This window comes from Ambystoma mexicanum, chromosome 2q (assembly GCF_040938575.1).
Source record: "Ambystoma mexicanum isolate Mex_15411 chromosome 2q, UKY_AmexF1_1, whole genome shotgun sequence".
NCBI lineage: Eukaryota > Metazoa > Chordata > Amphibia > Caudata > Ambystomatidae > Ambystoma > Ambystoma mexicanum.
In genome coordinates, this window is record NC_090924.1 from 949529515 (window position 1) to 949552420 (window position 22906).

Genomic DNA, 22906 nt, shown 5'->3' on the forward strand with positions numbered 1-22906 from the left:
AGTAAAGCAGGGACAGTCCTTCTTCCCTTTCCACTGTTCTTTTTGCAGCACTCCCTCATTGGGTACTGTGAAATATTCACACAGGCATGCACCAATCACATCCAAGATCACAGGATCCAAAACTATAATTTCTGTACAGCACTCCGTATGTACCGTTAAACACTCCGAGTACACGTCACGTGTGCTTCCAAAGTACCTCCAGTAGAAAGATCTGCAAAAGAATCCACGATTTCAGCATCCAAAGTCATCCAGAGCGCCCCCCATCACAACTTTGGCCATGCACCCAAGAGTCTAGGCTTTGCCCACAACCAGCACAAAATAATAGAGCCATGCATGCGAACATGTGGCCAGGTACCACAATCCACAAACGTAACATAGAAACTGCACTTCCACCCAACCCCCGCCCCCTAACAGAGCAATGTATGGAAACATGTAACAGTTTGCAGAAGCCACATAAATACCACAGGCTCCGGCACCCTTACCCACTTCCATTCATAAAGTATTGTGTCACTGCCAACCAAACCACAAAATCTTCACATTGGGCCTTCTCACAGCAATCTGCACAAAGGAGTACCCAAGCATATAGAAGATCCATTCAACCCTACCCTCTTCTATACTGTCAGTATTCCAACACTGCACCCAGTGGGCACACTGCAGGACTTGTCACTGCAGCATCTCCAGTAAAAATAGAAGGGCTCCTGGTTGAGATCCTGGTTTGCCCAGGAGGGCTCTCTAGTACATTACACACGTGAAAGGGGTTAAGTCTTGCCTAAATAGTATCCCCATAGACTTGTTAATATATCATAGTGTTTGAATCTGTTTCTTCAACAATTATTTTATAAATCCTTGTTTGCAGACTCCAGACCGCCGTGCGGCTGCTGCTTTATCTTTCCAGCAACCAGACACCCTCCAGACAGATTACGCCGCGGAGACAACAGCTTCCCAAATAGCGTATAGAACGCATTCGTACATGCAGTTTTAACAGTTACTAATTACCACCTGGGGCATTGCAACCAGCACAGCCATCACAAGCTGTTTAATCCACTGTGGATTCACGTGCCACCACTAAAGAATGAACATCTGACTATGATGAGCACAGATTGCACTTCAAGTACTGATAAACATGCTCCAGGATCGACTTCATGTTAACAAGACTTAGAACTCCCCCCCCCCATCATTAAAAAAGCCACCCGCCACAGCACGGTAGCACACACACCGAACTGACTCTCTTCACACTCCACTGCCGTCCTGATGAAGACCCCAACAAGACAGGCTAATTCAGTAGCCCACTAGGGCCGAAACACACCTGTGTAGACCTCTTGATTTTGTGTGTGCCATGTATCCACACTATTTTATTTATTGTTGCATTTGTTGTTCTATTCTTCGGTTTAGATATTGTATGAATTGTGTTAACCTCTGTAACAGCAGGTGGTTATACATTGAATGTTACTTTGTATCAACTAATTCGAAATCATTTGCTCGAATGTGTATTGTTTACAAACAACATGTACATTGTCCATGTCCAACCAGAAATAACTTGTTCTATGTTATGTGTGTGCTAACAGACCAATAGGTCTTCCTTTGAATATAAAATAATTGTTGAAGCAACAGATTCGACCACTATGATATATTAACAAGTCTATGGCGATACTATTTAGGCAAGACTTGACCCTTTTCACGTGTGTAATTTACTGCAGCATCTCCAGCCATACACCGAAAACACTGTAGGATGTTTTAACAATCACCTCATCCATGAAACCAACAATATACGCATGTCAGCTCACTTTTGGTGCGCTACCAAGTCTAAAATGTGTTCCACAACCATTCTTTAAAGGTCACCACTCTCTGAGAGATGCAGAGTAAAAACTGGATGGGTGTGGTCCAGGCCTAGGCTCTTGGGTGCATGGACCACAGCCTACGGCCTTTGGCCATGCACCCAAGTGTCTAGGCCTTGGCCACACCCACCGCAACACAATGCAGCCATGCATGCAAACATGTGACCAAGTACCACAATCCAAAAACGTACCACAGCCACTCATACCCAACCTCTGCACCCTAATACAGCTATGCATGGAAACCTGCCACAGTTAGCTGAATCTACAAAGATAACACAGCCCCCAGCACCCCTACCCACTTTCATTCCCATACTATGGTGTTACTGCCAACCGAACCACTAAATCTTCACAACTGTGGCCCTGCTCCGAGCACTCTATTAAGTGCACAAAACCAATACTTCAAAGTGCATTACAGTAGTCAGCACAGCGTGCAATGCACACTACCCAAGCCGATAAAATATGCAGTTGAACCCTATCCACTTCTATGCACACAGCATTTGGACATTGCACCCAGTTGACACACTGCAGGAGTGTTCACTCCAGGAGGTCCAGCCATGGAGTAAACACTGTAGGATGTGCTAACAATCACCACACCCATGGAATCAACAATATATGCAATGTTGACAAACCACACACACAAGACAACAATGACAAACCTACTTGCAAGCAGGGCATAAAGTTGTCGGTGCAAGGCCTCCAGCCATGTATGTAAGGGGCTACGGGCTTACCACGCGCAACACACCGCAGTACACGCTATGTTCAAATATGAATGTCATGTGGAATGCACTCCCCTTCTGCAATTGACCTCCACCAGTCACCAAAGAAAGAGGTCACCGCACGAGCTATCGTGCCGTGACGAAGGCTGCCTGCATTCTCCACACAAGGCACTCGCCTGTGGATGTACCCGCGAATTGGCACAGTACGCACAGATACTGCAGGCACACCACCATCTACTTCCACCTAATGAGATATATCAGATGAACCACTTCTCACTCCCCCACCCTTTCCATCCCTTCTTCTCACTACCACATGGCGTAAAGTATGTTTGCCAGGCCCTTTCGGCGCGGCAATGTCCATGGATAGAACATGGCGGCGTAACCCAAAATTGTGACACACAGCACGCTTCCCTTTAGCCAGCCAGCGGGCGCGTCCAATGTTCACCGACATCACGCCACACTCCGGGCCAATGAGACTTTGGACCGTGGAGCGAACAGGGACATGGGACCGCGGAGCTGAGCCAGATAACACTATTTTAGCTGTTTTTAAAGAAAGTACTGGACGGATTATCACCAAATTTACAAAAGCACACTTTGGGACTTTGTTCCAGTTCCCCGCCGCGCCTGCCGCAAATTTGGTGAAAATCCATCCAGCCATTTGCCCTGTAGGCCTGCACAAACATTTTTCTCCATTCAGTCTATGGGAAAAGAAAATAATTGGGACCCCCCCTATAACTTTGCCCCCCTCCACAAACCCTCACCCAACTTTCCCAAAAAAAATCAGAGACACAGACACAGACACAGACACAGACACACACACACACACACACACACACACACACACACACCTTTGTAAGCTCTAACTCAGAGCTCACACGGGCAAAACAGGCGAAAGAGCTGTTCCTGCCTCACAAAATATACTGAAAGGACAACAAAGTCAGTTACCTAGTTACACAGAATAAAAACACCAGGAGGACATGTTCCTCCTTTTAAGGGAGAAAAGAGCTACCAATGCAAGGCAGCAGATACAGAGTGACAGAATAAACCTTACTCGGAAGAAAAAGAGGTCAGGAAAACAGATACAATGTTAGGTGTTCCCTCTAAACTGTGAGCATGTGCGCTTGCCCAGCTTCCTTCTGGGTGCCGCTCAGAAGAATTTGAGCAGCGCATAAAGAAAAACCCAACTATTCAAAAAGATTTAACAAGGCACAAGCCATAAATTGTACTAGTCTTGATATTTTGGTCTAGCATCTGTACATTGGCCTACTATGCAAGCTTGACCTTAAAAACCTACTAATAGAATACACCCACAGAGGTTAAAAACTAATATTAAAAAGTGGCGTCATGAACAGAACACATAACCAAGATATGCCTGCACACATTAACCGAATTATCTTCCCTCCCTACCCACGACTCCTATACTGGACTCTACCACACTTATACCTTATAACTCGAACTTCAGCCCCAGGCCACATTCAGATATTCCCCTTAAAATTCCTCTTCAGGGTGGCCGCCAGGGGGCGCACGGATGAAGATCTTCTCCGTGTGAGCTCCGTCTCACGGTCCCCCAAAAGTGCTCTGAGCCCCCACTTTTGGCCCCCCCACCTGCTAAACAACGACGGCCCAAGCTTGCTGACCCTGGCCCCCACCCAGTCAGCGAAATTCCAGTGAAAATCGGAGCGTTTTCGGTGGAGAAAAGAGCTGCGGCCCGAACTTCCCCCCAGGGCCTCCTACGCGGCACCCTTGCAGCAGCCCACAGCCGCTGGAGACCAGTGACGCCGGGCTCTGTTCTAGTTCCCCGCCCCGGCTTTCTCAGCGACGTTTCGCCTGGAGGCTCTCGGGTAGTGGGAGAGCCCTCGACGTGTGGCGGGTGCTCCCGCCGCCCACCCTACAGCAGACCCGAAGTTTCGGCCCAACTTTTATGAAGACCCACGCTGGTGAGTCCCACATGCTCCTGATACGCGGAGCTTATCCGCGGCCCCCGTTGCGCATTCCTCGGAGCGCGTTGCAGCCCGCTTTCATCTACGGGCTGCGCAGCTCGACCCGCGCAGGGCCTCCATTTCTCCCTCTCTGCCCCGCCTAACTGTGCAACGCCGACAGCACAGGCCCGACTTCCAGCTGCCTCCCGCATATCCTGTGGGTGTTGGCCCGGACAGTCTTCCCATCGCCTCCCCACCTCATCTGAGGGCCCCAGTGGGCCAACACGACCGCAAGCCCGCGATCAACGGAACATTCCCATCGCTACGTGGGGACCAGCTCGACACTCCTCAACCAGGCCGCATTTGGGCACTTTTGGCCCACCACTAAGCACCACTGAGCCTCACAGCCCATAGAACTCCACCATTTCAAATGGGAGGGTAAGGCCCCTGATTCCAGGGCGTGTGCCTCCTCCCATCCCAATACCCCGGACCCCTGGGACACCAGTGACCTTACTCTGCGGTCCAAGCCTGGAGGGCCATAATGCGCCAGCCCTAACGAGAGCTACCTTCGGGGAACACGGAACCCCACGCTGCTGATTCCACCATATGCGGCGGGGATCCTCTTAACCATCCGGAGTCCTGGTTCTCCCGTATGATGACCCCAGAGGGTCGAGAAAGTACTGAGCACCTTAACAGCACGCATAGTCACGAAGAGATGACCAAAATCCACTGAAGAACTATTAAACATCCAGTAACTGATTGCTACCACTGGAAAGAGACCCTGCCCGAACTACAAGGCGCGAAAACATTAGCTCCGCAAAGGGAAAGGCCCCCTGACGCACCTTGCTCCGGCCGAGGGGTAAAGGAAGGAAGAGAAGAGAACAGGGGCGTGTGCCTCCTCTGTGGTAGTGAGTACTCCGGCAACTCCATGAACCAACGTGTAGGAAACAGGTCTATAGACGCATGAACGCCCGACAGAGGCTTGCTGCCTACGCTTACAGAAGGTCATCCCGATTCGACGTTGGGTCCGGAATGGCTGCATCTTCCACTATGGATAAAGAAACTGCTGCTACGAAGGGAGACATAGCGGACTTATCAGCAGAAATAAGAAGCATGGGAGCCAACATTGGAGGGAAAATCGACAAGCTCACACAGCGCCTTGACAGCATAGAAGACAGGGTTGAAGGAGTTGAAAATAACCAGGCCTCAATCGACATCCTCGAAACACAGCTAGACAATAGAATAACAGAACTGGAACGAAGGGAACAGGAATTTAAACTCAAGATGGATGACTTGGAAAATCGCGAAAGGAGGAACAACCTGCGCTTCTTTGGGATCCCAGAGAAAGAAGGGCAAACGGAGGAGGACTTTAAATCAACTCTCCATGACATCATTAAGCTCCTCGTCGCAGACGACAACATTGATGAACCTAAAACGGAGCGCATTCACAGAGCTGGAGGCCCGCCTGTAGGCCCGCGATCGGTGTTGGCAAGGTTTCACCGTTACCAGGACAGGATGAGAGTGTTGGAGAAAGCGAGGAGTGGGGGTGCTATCACCCTTAGTGGAGCTCAAGTAACTATTTTCCAGGACCTCTCGTCTCTGACCCTGGCTCTACGGAAAATGTGCAAACCACTTACTACTTGGCTTAAGAGTCGTGACACAAGCGACAGGTGGGGATACCCCTTCGCCCTCTCCTTTGAACATGAAGGTACGCAAATTAGACTAAACTCTGAGCAAGATATCAAAGCATGCATCTCCGAACTACTGGGACCGCAGGAACACGAAGAACAGCGACCAACCACCTAGAAGCCAAGGGGAATGGCATGTGCAGGGCCCGAAACAGAGGAAGGTGAAGGGCTCGAGGAAGTACCGTAGAGGAAATGGCTCCCCAGAGGGAGGCAGCTGACACCGAACAAGTGTAACGCATTTAAATTGACTTGACCTTTAACATGAAGAATTTGAAGTTATGTGCTGTGAAAATGGTTTTGAATCTTCCACCTATATGACACTCAACTGATTATTATCGGGGGTGGCTTGTAGGGGGCTCATTGGACATTAGTGATGTTTATTAGGTACGGGGACCGTGAGGTAACGGTCCCCTCTAGTGGTTCGATTTCGGACCAGTGCTTTCAACTGGGATCGATCGAACGCCACCGAACTCAGGGAGGGGAGGGGGGTGGTAGGTGGGGAACCGGGAAGAGAATGTGGGTTGAATCGAGGGAACATTTGAAAGTCTTAAAAGGGGAAATGCTGGTACGGTTGTCTAAACTCCAGGGGTCGAAGTTACAGCGATCATCAGGTCCACACGAGCATTCAAAATGTTGCTATACTGACCGCTGAGACCGCTGAGATCACTCCTTTTTAGAGAATTTCGAAGGTCAAATATGGATATATTCTTTTTGCAAGAGACCAAGTATATGAGGGGTGAAGAAAGGGCAATCCTGGGAAAAAGAACTGGGTTGGAATTCTGGGGCTCTGGACCCCTAAAGAAAGGGGGAGTGGGAGTACTCATCAGAAAAGGGCTAGATTTCAGGGCCTCGAAAATTTGGTCTGATGCAGAGAGTCGGGCTCTCCTGGTGTCGGGGACCATTGGAAGGTTGTCCATTACGATTGCCACGATTTACTCCCCCAATGTGGGACAACTCCGATTTCTATCCAAAACAATCCCCAAAATAATGCTAGAGGTAACAGGTCACGTCATCCTTGGCGGTGACTTTAACATATGGGCAGACCCGGATCTCGACTGGCACCCCAGTAACCCAGAAAGACGGGACGCAGGTGGAGGAGATCACACTCAATTTAAAACGATGATGGACTTGTATGGTTTGATTGATGTGTGGCGCTGCATGCACCCTATGGAGAAAGAGTACACCTTTTTTTCGGCCCCGCACAATACGTTTACTCGCATAGATTACCTTTACTCCTCCAGTGACTTATTTGACACGGCCACACACTCACAAATCGCGACCATCTCATGGTCCGATCACGATATGGTATCCGTTGATTTAGTATGGGATTCCTTGCCCGTTAGATGCGGACAATGGAGATGTAACGAGACGTTATGGAAGGATCCTGTTTTCAAGTTAGAGATGGAAACTGAAATTGAAGAATATTTCCGAATGAATGATACTGGGGAAGTCTCGAAACAGGGGGTTTGGGAAGCTGGTAAGGCAACATGGAGGGGAATCCTCATGCGGGAGGGAGCTAATAAAAAAAAGAGAGAGGGCCTTAATTGAAAATAGAATCCGTAGAGAAATTACCCAACTCGAAAGCGATGCGAAGAAAGGGGACACTGTTGACCCTGACAAAGTTCTAGAAGCAAGGAAAAAAAGGGAAGAGTTACGCTTCCTCCTCTTTAAACAGAAATTTTATGAGAAAGGGGACAAAGCTGAGGCGCTATTAGCGGCCAGACTCTGTGCCCAATGGGCAGAACGCAGGGTTCAAGAGATACTAGAAGGAGAACCGGGTGTGGGAATCCCCCACCCCACTATTCCGGAATCCTTTGCGGATTTCTATGAGACCCTGTACACCCCTGAAGACGACCCAGACACTCCCAGCATTCGATCCTACTTAGATGACGTTGCTATGCCCAAATTGACACAAACTGAATCAGATACGCTTGATGCCCCTATACCGGGAGAGGAGATCCAAGAGGCCATTAAGAGACTTACATTAGGCAAATCCCTGGGGGAGGACGGGTATACCGCAGGTTTTTACAAAACATTCGCCCCGCAACTCACACCTTTCCTTGTTGGTTTATTCAATCGAATTCTAGAAACAGGAAATCCTCCAGACTCATTTGTCAAAGCACTCATAGCAGTTATCCCGAAAGAGGGGAAGGATCCCACGAAGTGTGGATCATATCGTCCCATCTCCTTACTTAATATAGATGCCAAAATATACTCCAGGGTTCTCGCAGCTAGGATTGAATCCCTCATGCCCCGCCTTATCCATCCTGACCAGGTGGGCTTTAGAATTGGCCGCCAAGGTGCAGATACCATGCGCAAGACATTACATTTGGTGCACGCCTCCCACAACCTAAATACCAACCCTGCGTTGCTTTCCATTGATGCTGAAAAAGCATTTGACAGGGTGGACTGGGATTTCTTAATGGAGGTCCTTCAAAAAATCGGACTAAGGCCAAACCTTAGAAGGGGAATTAAAGCGATATACTTGTCTCCTATTGCCTCGGTATTCGTTAACGGAGAGTATTCCAGGTGGTTTCAACTGAAGCAAGGCACTAGACAGGGATGTCCCCTCTCAGCCATCTTGTTTGCCCTATCACTTGAGCCACTTGCACATAAGATCAGGGGAGATGAAGCCATAGAAGGGATCCATCTAGGACACACTGAATATAAACTCGCCCTGTATGCCGATTATATTCTTTTACATGTGGTTAATCCAGAGAAAACGGTCCCCCGAGCCATCCTCCTCCTGGAGGAATATGGTCGCCTCTCGGGCTTCAAGATCAATCGTGCCAAATCCACGCTCTTTCCCCTTCAGGGAGATGCTGAGGCGAATACTATGAAATACTCCTCCTTGGGACTGTCGATCGAACATGACAAGATGCAATACCTCGGGGTACACATAACGAAACAACTCCCTGTACGAAGCAAATTTCCCACAACTTCTTACCAAGCTCTGCGCAGATCTGGCCAGGTGGGATAAACTGACGATCTCATGGCTTGGCCGCCTCAACGCCGTCAAAATGACCTCCCTCCCGAGGTTTCCTTATCCCTTCCAAATGCTTCCAATTAAAATACCGGAACAATACTTTACTGAGGTGAAGAGAAAAATTCTAAAATTCCTGTGGAGGGGGGAAAAGGGCCAGGATAGCCTACTCTATGTTGACGCTGCCCAAAGACAAAGGCGGGGTGGGACTCCCTGATCTCCGGAAATACTATGCCGCTGCCCAAATGCATGTGTTTGTCCCCCACCTACGCAATCACAAAGAACCACAATGGGTAGCGATGGATAACTATTACTTGACCCCAGCAACACTTGCTGAATGCTTATGGGCTCCACGAAACCGGGTATTGAGGAGAACGAGAAACCACCCGCTCTTTGTTGCTATATGGGATATATGGCGAGAGGGTTCGGAGATGACGGGAATCACGACATGGCCGTCCCCATTGAGTCATCTATGGTTCCCGGGCATTAATAACTATATCCCCAATGTCGAGAGGTTCCAGACATGGTTTGAAGCGGGACTAGAAAGAGTGGGCCAGCTCCTCCGCAGTGACTCATTTATCACCCTCCCAGAGTTAACAGAAGCCCTAAATATTGGAGTCCTCTCCACCTTCCATTATTTACAAATTAAAGGGGTATTGACCAAATCTGAGTGGAAGGAAAAATTAAGTAGAGATCTCACCCCTTTCGAAAAAATGCTAGACTCCAAGACGGATAGGAAGAGCCCGATTTCCCTCATATACAACTTACTCCTGGGCGGAAGTGGTAGATCCTCACTTACACTCAGACGGCGATGGGAGACTGATATGGGGATGGATATAGACGATGACGAATGGGACAAAATGTGTACTATGGCTTTGCGTACTCCCATATCATGTCAATATAAACTCCACTCCATAAAACTTCTACATCGCTGGCAGTATGACCCGTATAGATTATCCAGGATGTACCAATCTTCCTCCCCCTCCTGTTGGCGTGAATGTGGGCATGTTGCAGACTACTGGCACATGTGGTGGGGGTGCCCCAAGATCAAGATCTTTTGGGATGAGGTCCTGGGATGGATCAGGCACACTGATGGGATTCACAGAACAGCGGATCCGCACCTAGTCTTGTTCAGCCTCGAAAGAATTGAAGATGAATGGACAAAGGTACGGGCCTAACCCCCCATTTGTTGCTCGCGGCGCAAGCTTTACTTGCTACTAAATGGAAATGGCCCACGACCCCTTCCAAACAAGAGTGGATCAATGTGGTGTTGAACATATGTACCATGGAAAAAATCACTGCATCCCTCCACGGTAGAGCGACACAATCCGAGCTCCTTTGGTCAGACTTTCTGAGAGCGCACACGTCTAATGAATACCCAACTTCAGATGTTGACGACCCCCCATCATGAATGTAATAAATCCTGTTTCTTGAGAAGAGTGTACTGACTTCCGCCTCTCTGAGCTATACCCCCCCTCACCATTACATAAACGGCGCCCAAAGGTTTCAGGCGCTCCTCTCACATGTCGAACCCCTAAATACACCACACGTAACAAAGACTTCACCCTTGCTGACGACCGCAGCACCATAATACCTTATTCCCTAAACGACTTGACTCTCTTTCTCGGGGCGGGGGAGGGGGGAATGGGAAAAATTGGTAACGTTTGTAAAGAATGTTCAATATTCTGATTTTATTTATGCTTTCTTTTTTCTATTTTTACTTCCTTTATATGCACACTCTTGGTTGTATTAATCGTTTATTGATGATACTATATGACGTGGAACAGAATGATGATGATAAGTCTTCTCTATACTCATAGATGTAACTGTTCCTCTGTGTTGTCTTAATGAAGATAAATGTTAACTTTAAAAATGTAATAAAATTGAATTAAAAAAAAATCCTCTTCAGATCAGGCAGTAATACTATTAGAGTTCCTACCTATGCCACTGGTCAGTGATTCAAAAACATCAGTGGAAATGTGTGGCTAGAAGCATGGGGTAGGTTCCTTTATGTTAATGGTTTCCCGTTTCTGTTGGCCACATTTTCATGTTTTTAGGGAGTACACCTCTAAACTGTAAGACTCATTTTAAGTAAATGTTGTCACAACTCACAGGACAATGTAATGTGGAAAGTAAGCAGAGAACCAGGAATTCTGATCATCAGGAATTCTGATCATCATATTCTGTGGTGCAGTTATTTTGATGCAATTATCGTCCTTGCACAAATTATGAGGCATGCCCTACTAGCCCTTCATTAAAGTGGCACATTAACTACTTTTGGCATGTTTTCTGGCACTTTCCTTTTAGTTGCCATTATTCCATTTGGGAAAATGGTATCCTGTCTGAATTTCTCAGTGATTAGCAATATTTTTTTTGTTGATGTAATAAACAGGAGTGTTTTTTTCCATTGGCATAAAGCAATATGGCCTCTGAGCAGTGTCAACAAATAAATAGTCACAAATAAACTTATTGTTCATCCTGAGCATACAAAGCTTTTTTTGTGCATACACATATTTTTCTCTCATCAGGGGTACTTTTGGTAGGTATTATGGCGTATCCGGAATTCTTGGACTGGTTGATGAACTCCCCTTATAAATCATAGTTAATATATTTGTTTTTGTAGCCTATGAGTGGAAAAATTGTTTTATGATGTACCTTTTACACTGATTTGTAGCAAATTGCAGTTGTTGGGAAGTGGAAATTCTTCAGAGATGGTAGCTCACTAAATCCACATGCTCACAAAGTGGCTTACCTTGTTATTCCGTTGCGCACATGGAAAATACTGTGTGCATGAAAGCTAACCATTTCCGCACTTAGCGAAAAATAATTAGAGCGAACATTATTAGGGTGGCTCCCTCAGTGAAGAAATGAAACTTACTTACCCAACAAGTATTCACTATGGGGAGTAACTTTTACTTACTCATAGGTACTGACACCTTTGCTCCACACTATTGGCAGATTGCAAGGCACATAGACGAGAGGGAGGGGAAGAGTTTCTTCGTGCATACTCCTGAAGAGTGACTAACGAAAACATTCTATCCTTCTGGTTCTTCCATACTTTTGGGATGTGGTCAGGCATACGATCATGTGGCTTCACACATTTTTCATGTGCAGACTCACCTCTGCATGAAACTTCCATCCCACCTGCTCCAGGTCCAAAATGTCAGTCCTTTTATCAGCATGTAACAATCAGTAGTAGTGGCAGAAAGGATAATATGAACTAAGCGTACTGAGCGTACAGGTGTTACTAAAGCAAGTAACTTTCACAAAAACCTATGTGCCGTCCATCTATACTACTGGCAAATTGGAAACCTATATTTGCACTTCTAACAGTCCATGAAGCAGAGCACAACAGAAAATCTGGTTAAGGCATGCTTGTCCAAAGAAGCCAACCTTTGTAGTGTATCTACAAAGTAGTGTTTACAGAAGGTATGAGGTGTAGTCCAAGTCACTGCTTTGCAAAGTTCCTCTGTAGTGACAGTAGGCTACAGAGGATACGTTTGCCATACAGACTATGCATGCATACATGCTCTCTGGAGGGCAACAGAGATCCTGCAACTCATTGAGCCTACATACAGATATCACTGCAATCTGAATGTCAGGGTTCACGAGATTCAAATCGTCAGTCGCTGGATTCACACTGTTTGACTCAGGGCAGACAACACCATATTCAAATGCCGTGAGGGCTGAAGAAGTCAAATGGAAGGATAGAATCCCGAAAGTACATTACAATGTTTTTTCAGCACTAGATTTCAAGTCTACAAATGTGAAACCCACACTGTGCTAGGCAGCACTTTGCTGACAGGCGAGCCCTCTAGGAATCTAGATGGGACATGAATGTCAAAATATTATCTGAGGAAGCTTCCGGTGGGTGAATGGCTTTGTTGACAAACTAGAGGCAGGCGAGACTGACCCAGGAACTCGGGCAACCGCTGATATTGATACGTCTGGTGAGAAAAAGGACTCGAGGCAGCACCATTTGAAAACCTACTTTTGGGGTCATCTTGAACAATGTTCAACTCCAATTGTCCATTGTCATGTTTTTCCAGGAGACAAAATGATTTCAGAGGTTTCCACCCACTTTGGTGTGGACATATGCGGGAACAATTATCACAATTACTGATTCCATTGTTTGGGCTTCTTCACAACCATCCCTTTCCTCCTTTGTACCTCTTTGTAAGGTTTAAGGGGCCTTTGAGCATGCTAGTGAAAAAGGAATCATGTGTATAACCTTTCTATGGGTTAGCAACATCATCCCTACCTCCGAGAGCTTCGAGAAGCAGGCAAATACAGTCTATTACTATTGTTTTAGCTTGTGGAAGAATTCCTACACACCTAAATGTAGGCAGTAATGTGTTGCAAAAGTGCAGATTGATTTACATGCAATGGCTTTGCAAATTCCTTTAAAGTGGAGCCCTTCAGTCAGTAGCTAAAGTTTCTTTTATGGAATGGCCCATGCATCTGCCTTCAACTACTTGTTATGTGATAACCAAGAGAAATGCAAGAGATTATCTAGCTAGATGGTTTGAAGGCCATAAATGCTTTGTTTATTGGTCCATAGTTCACAGATGCTTACGTTTTGTCCTCTAATTGGTCTTCTCCAAATAGTTGTGAAGGGCTTGTCATACATCGAAGGCATAAAGAATCTTCTCTGCTAGAGAGGGCGGATTTTGAATAAATGACAGTAAAGAAAAGTTTTGATGCATGTGAAATTCTGCTGTACTTTCAGCATGAATTTAAGAGAAATTTTCAGGACTACCTCATTTCTATGAAATAAGAGTAGGCCTGGGAGAGCCTAGGGCCTGGACCTCACTAGACCTTGAAGGTGCTACAGATAATATTTATGCATACGTTTAAAATATACACCTCTGAAATGGCAACATTGAGTTCCCTTGCCAGATAGGAGTTTGATGCCCGTAGTACTCTGAAGAAATTTGCATTCATCTTTCTTGTCCTTTGTATGTGTAAAAGCAGCAAAGTAGTGCTTGGAATAGCACGGAATAAATAGACATATTTTAAGGAAAAGGGTCTCGAGATGCTGCCCACAGGTGAAGCATTCAACGTTTATGGGTATTTAGGAAGATTTCATGATGGAGAAAAACTGTGCAAACAGCATGATGATCTTTCCTGGTTTTCGTAACACAACGAGAGGTACATTAGTAAAGAAGTGCAGACATCTTTGCCTGGCAGAGTGAGACCACCAGACAATTTAAAAAGAAGGGGGCGTGGAGGATACAGCCTACCTCCCCAACCAAAGCATTGCTATGCAAAAAGCAGGCAGTAGACATCAGGAAAAACATGCAAAATCCACTCTTTAGAAAAGCATTTTAGTTAGAAGAAAGCTCAGGGCTTCAAAGAAATGGACTTAGCCTCAACTAGGATGCCAGGATACTGTTGAAGCTTGACAATCCTTGTAACTTCCAGCATCCGTGTACCAATTATTTTCTAACTGGTACAGATACTGTGAGGTCTGTATAAGCAGCAAAGATTTGCTTTTATGGATGCATTTGCATTTTGTGTAGCACACACTAGGAAGAAGGCCAACAGCTGACTGAGCTGACGAGCAGATCAGTCTCTCTTCACATCTGCCGGAGCAGGTGCTCCCTGCCCTGCCTCGTGTTGCAGGTGCCCTCTAGCAGGATCTGGAAGGTAGAGGTAAGGCCAGGCACTACACGTGCAGCCACGCAGCCCCTCTATACCCACTGCCTACCCCACACCACCACCAGCCTCCGGATCTGTAAGGGCCGCTTTGCCCCTCTCAACTCCTCACTGATTGCGGTGGCGTTCAGCTCAGCGTCCAACTCCCGAACGAAATTCCAAGATGGCCGCCGCCGTGATGCCCGGATCTGCCTGACCCTGTCCCCAAGGCTCCAGGCATCCAGGAATATCCCCATTGGTTGCGGGCATCCACATTATTCACGCCCAATCACCGTCAGGCGGTAGCCGGCGGGCGGAGTAAGGCCTAGGAAGAAGGCCAACAGCTGACTGAGCTGACAGAGCGTTACAGGTGCTCAGGGGCCGTCATGCTGCCCATGCATGCTCCTCCTCTCGCAAAGGAATGTAGGCGAGTCCTCCATACGCCACTACAAAACTTCTTTCCGCATGCAGCCTCCAGCTAGCCAATGTCCCCCCTGACCCTTTCACATCTCAGGCGTAGCGTCTCACGCCACCTCTCCCGCGCTGCCCGCAAGATCAAGTCTAACTTTCAACAGCCTGACTACCATAATTGACTACCATGCTACATGGCCCTGATCTATTGTGTTCTATCATATCATAACAGGTGAATTATTTGTCTCGGGAGGATAGCTCAACGGCAACGTGATTGCCTTGGAAGCAAGATGACACGGAGCAACATGGGTTCGATCCCCGGGTCCGCGCTTAGAAACCTCTGGGTATTAAGCGCGTTATAAATAACCTATCATATCGTGTTAACTGCCTGCCCCTAGCGGCCCTGCTCAATTGTGTTATTGCCTGCCCCTAGCGGCCCTGATCTACTGTGTTATTGCCTGCCCCCAACAGCCCTGATCTACTGTGTTAACTGCCTGCCTTGACCAACGGTGTTATTGCCCACCTACCTGTACATCTCTCGTCTACAAATGCAGCCCCTTGGCACACCCCCCAAAGCGCCTACGGACCTCCCTTCCTCTTTATCCATCTTCATCACATCCCTCTCCTTTCTGGCAATCTGCAGCATGCCGCATGCACACCCAGACCAGCATGCCCACCCATGCCCTACCCCACCATCTGACCTCATACACACCACACTGTCTGCACTCCATTCCACACTCAACCACCATACCAATCCGATCGGACATCACCCACTCCACCTCAGGCTCTGTAGACTAAGAACACGCACCAAACACCTCCTAACTCTCTGCAGCACTCCACACTCCAACTCCTTAGGAACAACAGACTCAGCTCTCGCACCCATACATCAGCCGCCCAGCCTTACCTCTCTGACCACGCTCACTACCCTAGCACCCATCACGCTGCATCTATCACGCCCCAGCCTCACACACCCAAATATGCACCGCCCACCTCCAACACCACCAATGCCAACACACACACTCTACGACCAGACTTAAGATGTGCTCTCATTAATGCGCGCTCTGTCCATGCCCATGCCATTGAAATCAATGACCTTATCACCACCCACAACCTCAACCTACTTGCCATATCCGAAACTTGGCTCCATGAAGCTTCCAGTCCATCCATCCACCTCGCTCTCCCTCAAAACTATACCATCCTCAGACAGGACCATAAAAACTCTAAAGGTGGTGGCGGCGTCGCCCTCATCTTTAAAGACACCCTCTCCATAAGAATGTGTAATCAACAATGGGACAACAACGCTGATCTCCTCACTGCTAAACTAGCCCTCTCACCTAACTGCATCATAAACTTCTTTATCACCAACAGACCACCAGGATCACCCTCTGACTACCAAAAGCAACTCCTCCAAAACATAGGCAACAACCTCAAAAGCACCACCAAAAGCATCCTTCTAGGGGACATTAACCTTGGTTTAGCTGAACCGAAGGACAAAGCAGCCGCAAATTTAGCCAAAGAACTATCAAACATGGGGTTCGAACACAAAATTACTGCACCCACTCATAACAAAGGCAGATCCATTGACTGGCTAGCTGATCTCAACTGTTCATCTGCAATTACCTCCATCTCGGCCCTCCCATGGACGGACCATTACCTCATTCAATTCCCCATTCCTACCACGCCCACTCATAAAACCGTAACTCATGCCCCACCCGCAAAAGCAAGAAGCTCCAAAAAACTCACTGCTTCCAACCTCGTCCCTCTCCTCGATATCCCTGAACTCAAGCCTCCATTCGTCCATGACCCTACCTCTCTAGCCAACATCTACTCCAGCACACTCACTCAAGCCATCAAACTCACTGCCCCTCTAGAAGAAAAAAAGGGAAAAAAAGGGGATATCTGCCCACCCTCCTTAATCAAAGAGTGCTCAGAATCCCTCACCCCCATCATTACGGCTTTCATCAATGCTTCTTTCGCATCTGGAACTGTACCACAATGCCTAAAAGAAGCCTGGGTTCGCCCGCTCCTGAAAAAACCCTCTCTCGATCCTTCCTCTCCTAACAACTATCGCCCCATCACCACCGTCCACTTTCTCCTCAAAATCCTAGACAAAGCCGCACACAATCAAATCCAACACTACCTGAAAACCAACACCATCCTAGGCAAAAGACAATCAGGTTTCCGCAAAGGCCATGGGACTGAAACTGCCCTTCTAGATTTAAAGAATCAAATTACCAAAATAATGGACACAGGCAAACCTGCTCTCCTCCTTCTGCTCGACCTCTCTGCAGTATTTGACCTGGTCGACCACAGCATTCTGACATCTCACCTCTTCAATGCTGCACACTTCTCTCACAAGGCAACCACTTGGATCACATCCTTCCTTGAAGGTAGGGCCATGAAAGTGTCCTCTGACCAGGCCAGCGCCCCCCCACCACTATAAATTGTGGAATCCCACAAGGGTCCTGCACTGCACCGACCCTTTAAACCTATTCACCAAACCCCTCTTTGACGTACTGGACTCCCTCAACATAGCATACACAAACTACGCAGATGACACGCAAGTTCTCCTCCCCCTCTCCGGAGACTACGACCTAGACTCAGAAGCCCTCCTCAAAATCTACTCGACTATCCAAACCTGGATGGCTATCAATGGTCTCTGCCTAAACGGAGAAAAAACGGAAATCATCATCCTAGCCCCCAACAAAACACTAACCAAACTCAGCCCCGATTATTCTCACATGATCATCGACAGTACACATCCCCAAAACTGACCATATTTCACAGGCCAGAAGACTCGTCCACTGGCTCCCAGTCAAGGAAAGAATCAACTTTAAAATCCTCACTCTCACACACAAGTGCATCAATCACACAGCACCCCTACCTATCTGAAACTATAACAAAGAACTCTTCCATCCGTCCCAGAAGAAGCCATCACGCCAACCAACTGAGTACCCACTGAAAAAAGAGCCAGAGCCGGCGGCATTGGCTTCCCACACATAGCACCTAAGCTCTGGAATGCCCTCCCCAACTCACTCAGAGCAGAACCATCTCTGTATTCCTTTCGCAAATCTCTCAAAACCACTCTATTCAACTAACTTAATCCTTCCTTCACCCACACTAGCTCGCATACGTCTGATAAAAAATGTGTCTTGTAATGAAAATTGTTTTGTAACCATCTTCTTTCCACTGTAACCAGATTATGTATGTCTTCATGTAACAGCGCCACGATGCCCCCAGGCTGACCTGCGCTTTAAATAAATCTGGATAAATAAATAAATAAATAGCCAAGGGCACTTCTGAGCTGAGGAAACTTCACCAGCAGAATCAAAGCAAAAGACTTAATAAAAGGACTAAAGTAAGTGTGTTTTTATTTTTTTCCTAAGAAGCAAACATTGTTTTGCCAAGATGAAGGGGCAGTGGGAGAGCATTGCATGCTTGGAAGACCTGCACTGAGAAGGAACTTTCATCAGCTTGTGCTTTCCTATAGTTAGGAACTGTTAGAGCTTGGTCTGAGCTTGCTCCAGTAGCATCTGTACAACTGAAGCTGATTTTCTTGTAATGCATACACTCTTATGAACCAGGATTAATGTTTTTAATTAAATTTGCTCATCGACTTGGAGTCAGTGTAAAGTTGGGTGGGGTATGTTCATATTTCCTCAGACCAAGAAAAACACTAGCAGCTGAGTTGACACATTGCATAAATGCCATTTAAGAGTTCGGCAGGGCTAGATCAAATTAATCAAACCAAATTCCTAGATTCCTTAAGGACTGGAAGAGATCCCAAATATCGTATGCTTACTGAGATATTGGCCTTCCAGTTATTAGCTGCAACCAGACATTCTCAATGTTTTGCAGTTTCTTCCTTGTGTCCCGATATAGGAAAATCGAATTTGAGAATCACCGGACCAGTTCAAACAATAAAAGTCATAATTATTAAAGACATCATCAGTCTTAAATATAGGATTAAAAAGACGTGGTGATAATGATGATCCCAGAGGTAAACCGCACCCTAGTGGATGGGAAGTAGAGTCATAGTGGCCTATGATCAATGACTGGCTATCCAAGATAAAACTTAATTACCCAAACCCATCACAGCTAAGCGACTAGCAATCTCTCGTGGTAGACCGCATCCAAAGTGGGCATCACATACAAAAAGATCAAGCCTGCTACTTCTCAATCATCAATCCTTTTGCTAATTACGATCGGTCATGGCCACCAATTCAGTGCTGCAGCCTGGTTTAAAACAGGAGTACTTGAAGTTTTCAATAAAAACTAATTGGTTTGGTGACCACACTTTCAATCAATTTCTACCAACACATTTTTTTTTTTTTTTTTAAAGGCCTGGTAAATGAAGGACCCCATGACACAGTACCTATTAACCCCTGAAGTGCCAAGGACGAGATATCTCATCCTTGACATTACCTCCATAGTGCCAAGGACGAGGAGATAGCTTGTCCTTTTTGGCACGTTGTTTTGAGCAATCCCTGCAAAACAGGGATCGCTCAAAACTGTAATCCAACCCCTGGGCTATTTGAGGGGGAGGTCCCCACTCACTGCCAGGGGACTGTATTACCTTCAATTTCACGCCGGCATGCATCGTTAAAGTGAAAGTAATTTAAACTACGGCAGCCATTTCGGGCTGCCTCAGTGAAAATGAAAGGCGAGTCTGCACCTTTCTCCCCCTCGATCTCCGGCTGTATTTCAAGTCGGAGATCGAGGGAGGGGTCATTGGAAAGGGGAAATTCTCCCCTTTCCAACAACACCTTTTGTGAAAGCATTGTGGGCGCGGATCGGGCGCAGAGCGCTCGATCCGCGCCCAGCAATGCCCAATAGACACCAGGGATCTGTCAGAGAGGAGGGGGGAGGTGGGGGCTGCATACAGTAATCAGCCCTCTTTCCCCCTCAGCCCCCAAAGCATGGGGGCACATATGTGCAGAACCCTGGGGGCAGATGGCTGATCATCTGCCCCCAGGGAGGGGGGCAAATTGAAAAAAAATATGCAACGGGATGGGCGGCCACTAGGCACCAGGATTATTTTACTCATGAAAGGGTGGTGGGCCCTCCCCCTCCCACACCAAGTGGAAAGGAGGGCCACCCCTTTTATCCCTCCCTGGGGGCAGATTTCTGCCCCCAGGCAGGAGTACATGAGGTGGCCCCCCCCATCCAATTGGAGGGGGAGGCACCAGGAATAAGTGTGCAGGCCCCCAAAAGGAAGGGGCCTGCAGGTTAGGGCCCCCATGGGGGCAAAATGAAACGAAAAAAAATAAAAAATAAAAGGGAGATTTGTGTGGGAGTGGGGGGCCACAAGCCACAAGGGATTTATTTTACGGAAAAGGGGGGTAGCCCTCTCATCCTCACCCCAAGGGGAAATGGGGACACCCCTCCCTGGGGGCAGATATCTGCTCCTAGGAAGGGACATCTGACCCCAGGGAGGGCTGAATGAGATGCCCCCCTGCATTTGGTGTGGAGTGTGGGAGAGGGCCACCCCCCCATTACATTAGAAAATTACCTGGCAGTTTAGGGTGCCCCTAAGCCCCCCCTAAAGTGCAGCCTGCCATTTACAATTTTGTTCTTTGTTTACCAAACTTCCCTTGGAGCAGAGGGGCACATTGGTGTGCCAAAACCTTACTGCCCCACCCACTGGGGGGCCTGTCCCACAATTTTTGGCAGCCCTCTCCCCCCCACCCCAAATGGCGGGGGGGTGTACCTCACGCAGCTGTTTGTAGGAGGCCCAGGGAGGCCTGCATGAGGTGCCCCCACCACCCATTTGGAGTGAGGGGGGGAAGAGGGCCACCAAAAATTGTGGGACAGGCCCCCCACTGGGTGGGGCAGTAAGGTTTTGGCACCCTGGGGCCAGATTGGCACACCAATGTGCCCCTCTGCGCCAAGGGGATTTGGGTTACCAAAGGAAAAAAGTGAAAATGGTGTTTTTCTTGGTGTGTCCGTAGGTAACACATGTTTTGTGTTTTGTTTACAGCTTTTTCTACGCGAGCAGCTGCAACGTTATGCGAGTACTGTTTTTTATTATTCTATGGTTAGGGTCCACTGTCAGTGGGGTGGGTGAGACTGGGGCTGGGTTGTTGGTGGTGGTGTGGGTGGGAATGGGCCGTCTGGGCAGATATTTTTGTGGGCTGGGACACCATTGCAGGGGCAGGACACAAATTGCCCCCCATGCCAGCAGCACATTGGTGTTTCCCTGTGAGTGGATGCCTCCCATGTGGGTTGTCCATCTGCAAGCCCAGGCTGCAGCTCTGGCTGTGCTATGTTACAGGTGTCACCTCCGGGCAGGAATGGGGATCCTGCCGGGGATCCCTGGAGCTGCCGATGTGCTTGGGGGACGGTACACCCACATCGTGCATGGATGTCCAAGGCAGGGGACATCACCTCCAACCGTCCTGGAGTTGCGAATGGGCTGCATTACAGCTTTTGCCTTCGGGGCAGTATTGGCACACTGCCGGGACTCCCCGGTGGGCAGAAGCTGTAACGAGGCCAGCGAGAGCTCCATCAAAGTCGGATGTAGTATTCCTGACCTTGGGCAACCTTCTCCCATGTGGGTAATACATTCTGGGTAGATTTGCGAAAGTCAGACATCTTTGGATTCCCTCGGGTGTCTTCTTTTCAGAAATGCATGGGGTTCCCCGTTTTCCTTGCTGGAAAACGGGGAACCCCATGCATTAGGCCCAAATCTGTAGGTTGTCCACACAAACAATTTTTGAAAAAACACAAAATGTTCGCCCTTTTTGGTTATTTTCTCTCTCCCCCCCCTACAGCAAGCTAGGATTACTGGGGTTACGACCGCCTACATGTGGGAAAAATGGGGCCATATTTGCCCGAGATATCTCATGTAACAAAAAAGTTACAAGGCATTGAATGGCAACATACCGAAATCACCAAAAAAGGCCTTGGGACTGGGGGGAAAAAACCCATGGCACTTAAAGGGTTAAATATATAAACAAAATAAAATACATTATGTAAAGAAATCTGCGGATGAATAGGCATTTACCTTCCTTCGCCTTCGCTGCAGTTAGGACATGAGCAGGCAACTCTTCTTAACCTTTTGCCAGGTGTTACTTCCTGATCTGAAGATTGCTGAGACTGCTGCAATTGCACTTGAGCGATCTGGTCCGGACTGAGGGCACTAATTGTGGCATTACCAATACCCCCAACTGAAACAGTTACTGGTGTTATTGTGGCTTGCTGTAGTTTCAACCCTCCTTCCTGTCCTTGTTGTTGACCTGCAAGATATTAAAACCAGAATACTGAAACTAAGCAGTGTTAAATGTGTTATTAAATATAAACATTGTCTGGGGTAATACTGATATTCGAGAATATTGGGACTGCTTCTATAAAAAATGTGTGGGATCTTTCACCTCTTTGTGGCATGGTCACAGCCTGCGCCCTAATAGTTTAAAAATGGCAAGTCTAGGGGACAGAATGCATCCCACGTATCTTAACTACGCCCCCCAACATGCATTGCATGCTGTGCTTATAAGTTCGGAATTTTAAGAAGTTGGCTTGAAGAAGTGAAACACACATTTATGGTGGAACAAGAACAGAATAGGGCCTAATTTGCTGACACTTTGCATTTATTCTCCTACATCAGCTTTCAGGAGAATGACAAACAAACACAAAAAAAGGAAGGCTAGAAGGGGATGATACCTCTTGGATTTGTCAGGTTACAGGTTTTGGTCAGGGATGTATTTCCCATGCCTGA

The 22906-nt window shown here is 47.5% G+C and overlaps 1 protein-coding gene across 3 annotated transcripts in view; it reads right to left on the minus strand.

Moving 5' to 3' along the window:
- Positions 1 to 22906, minus strand: part of SP4 (Sp4 transcription factor) — a 449599-nt gene that overhangs the window by 259371 nt on the left and 167322 nt on the right. For 2 of the 3 annotated variants that reach the window (XM_069648255.1, XM_069648256.1), the window contains exon 4: positions 22196 to 22427. The exons of the other annotated variant lie outside the window; for it this stretch is intronic. In XM_069648255.1, coding sequence (XP_069504356.1) covers positions 22196 to 22427 — 232 coding nt within the window. The remainder of the gene's footprint in view (positions 1 to 22195; positions 22428 to 22906) is intronic. 3 annotated transcript variants of the gene reach the window in all.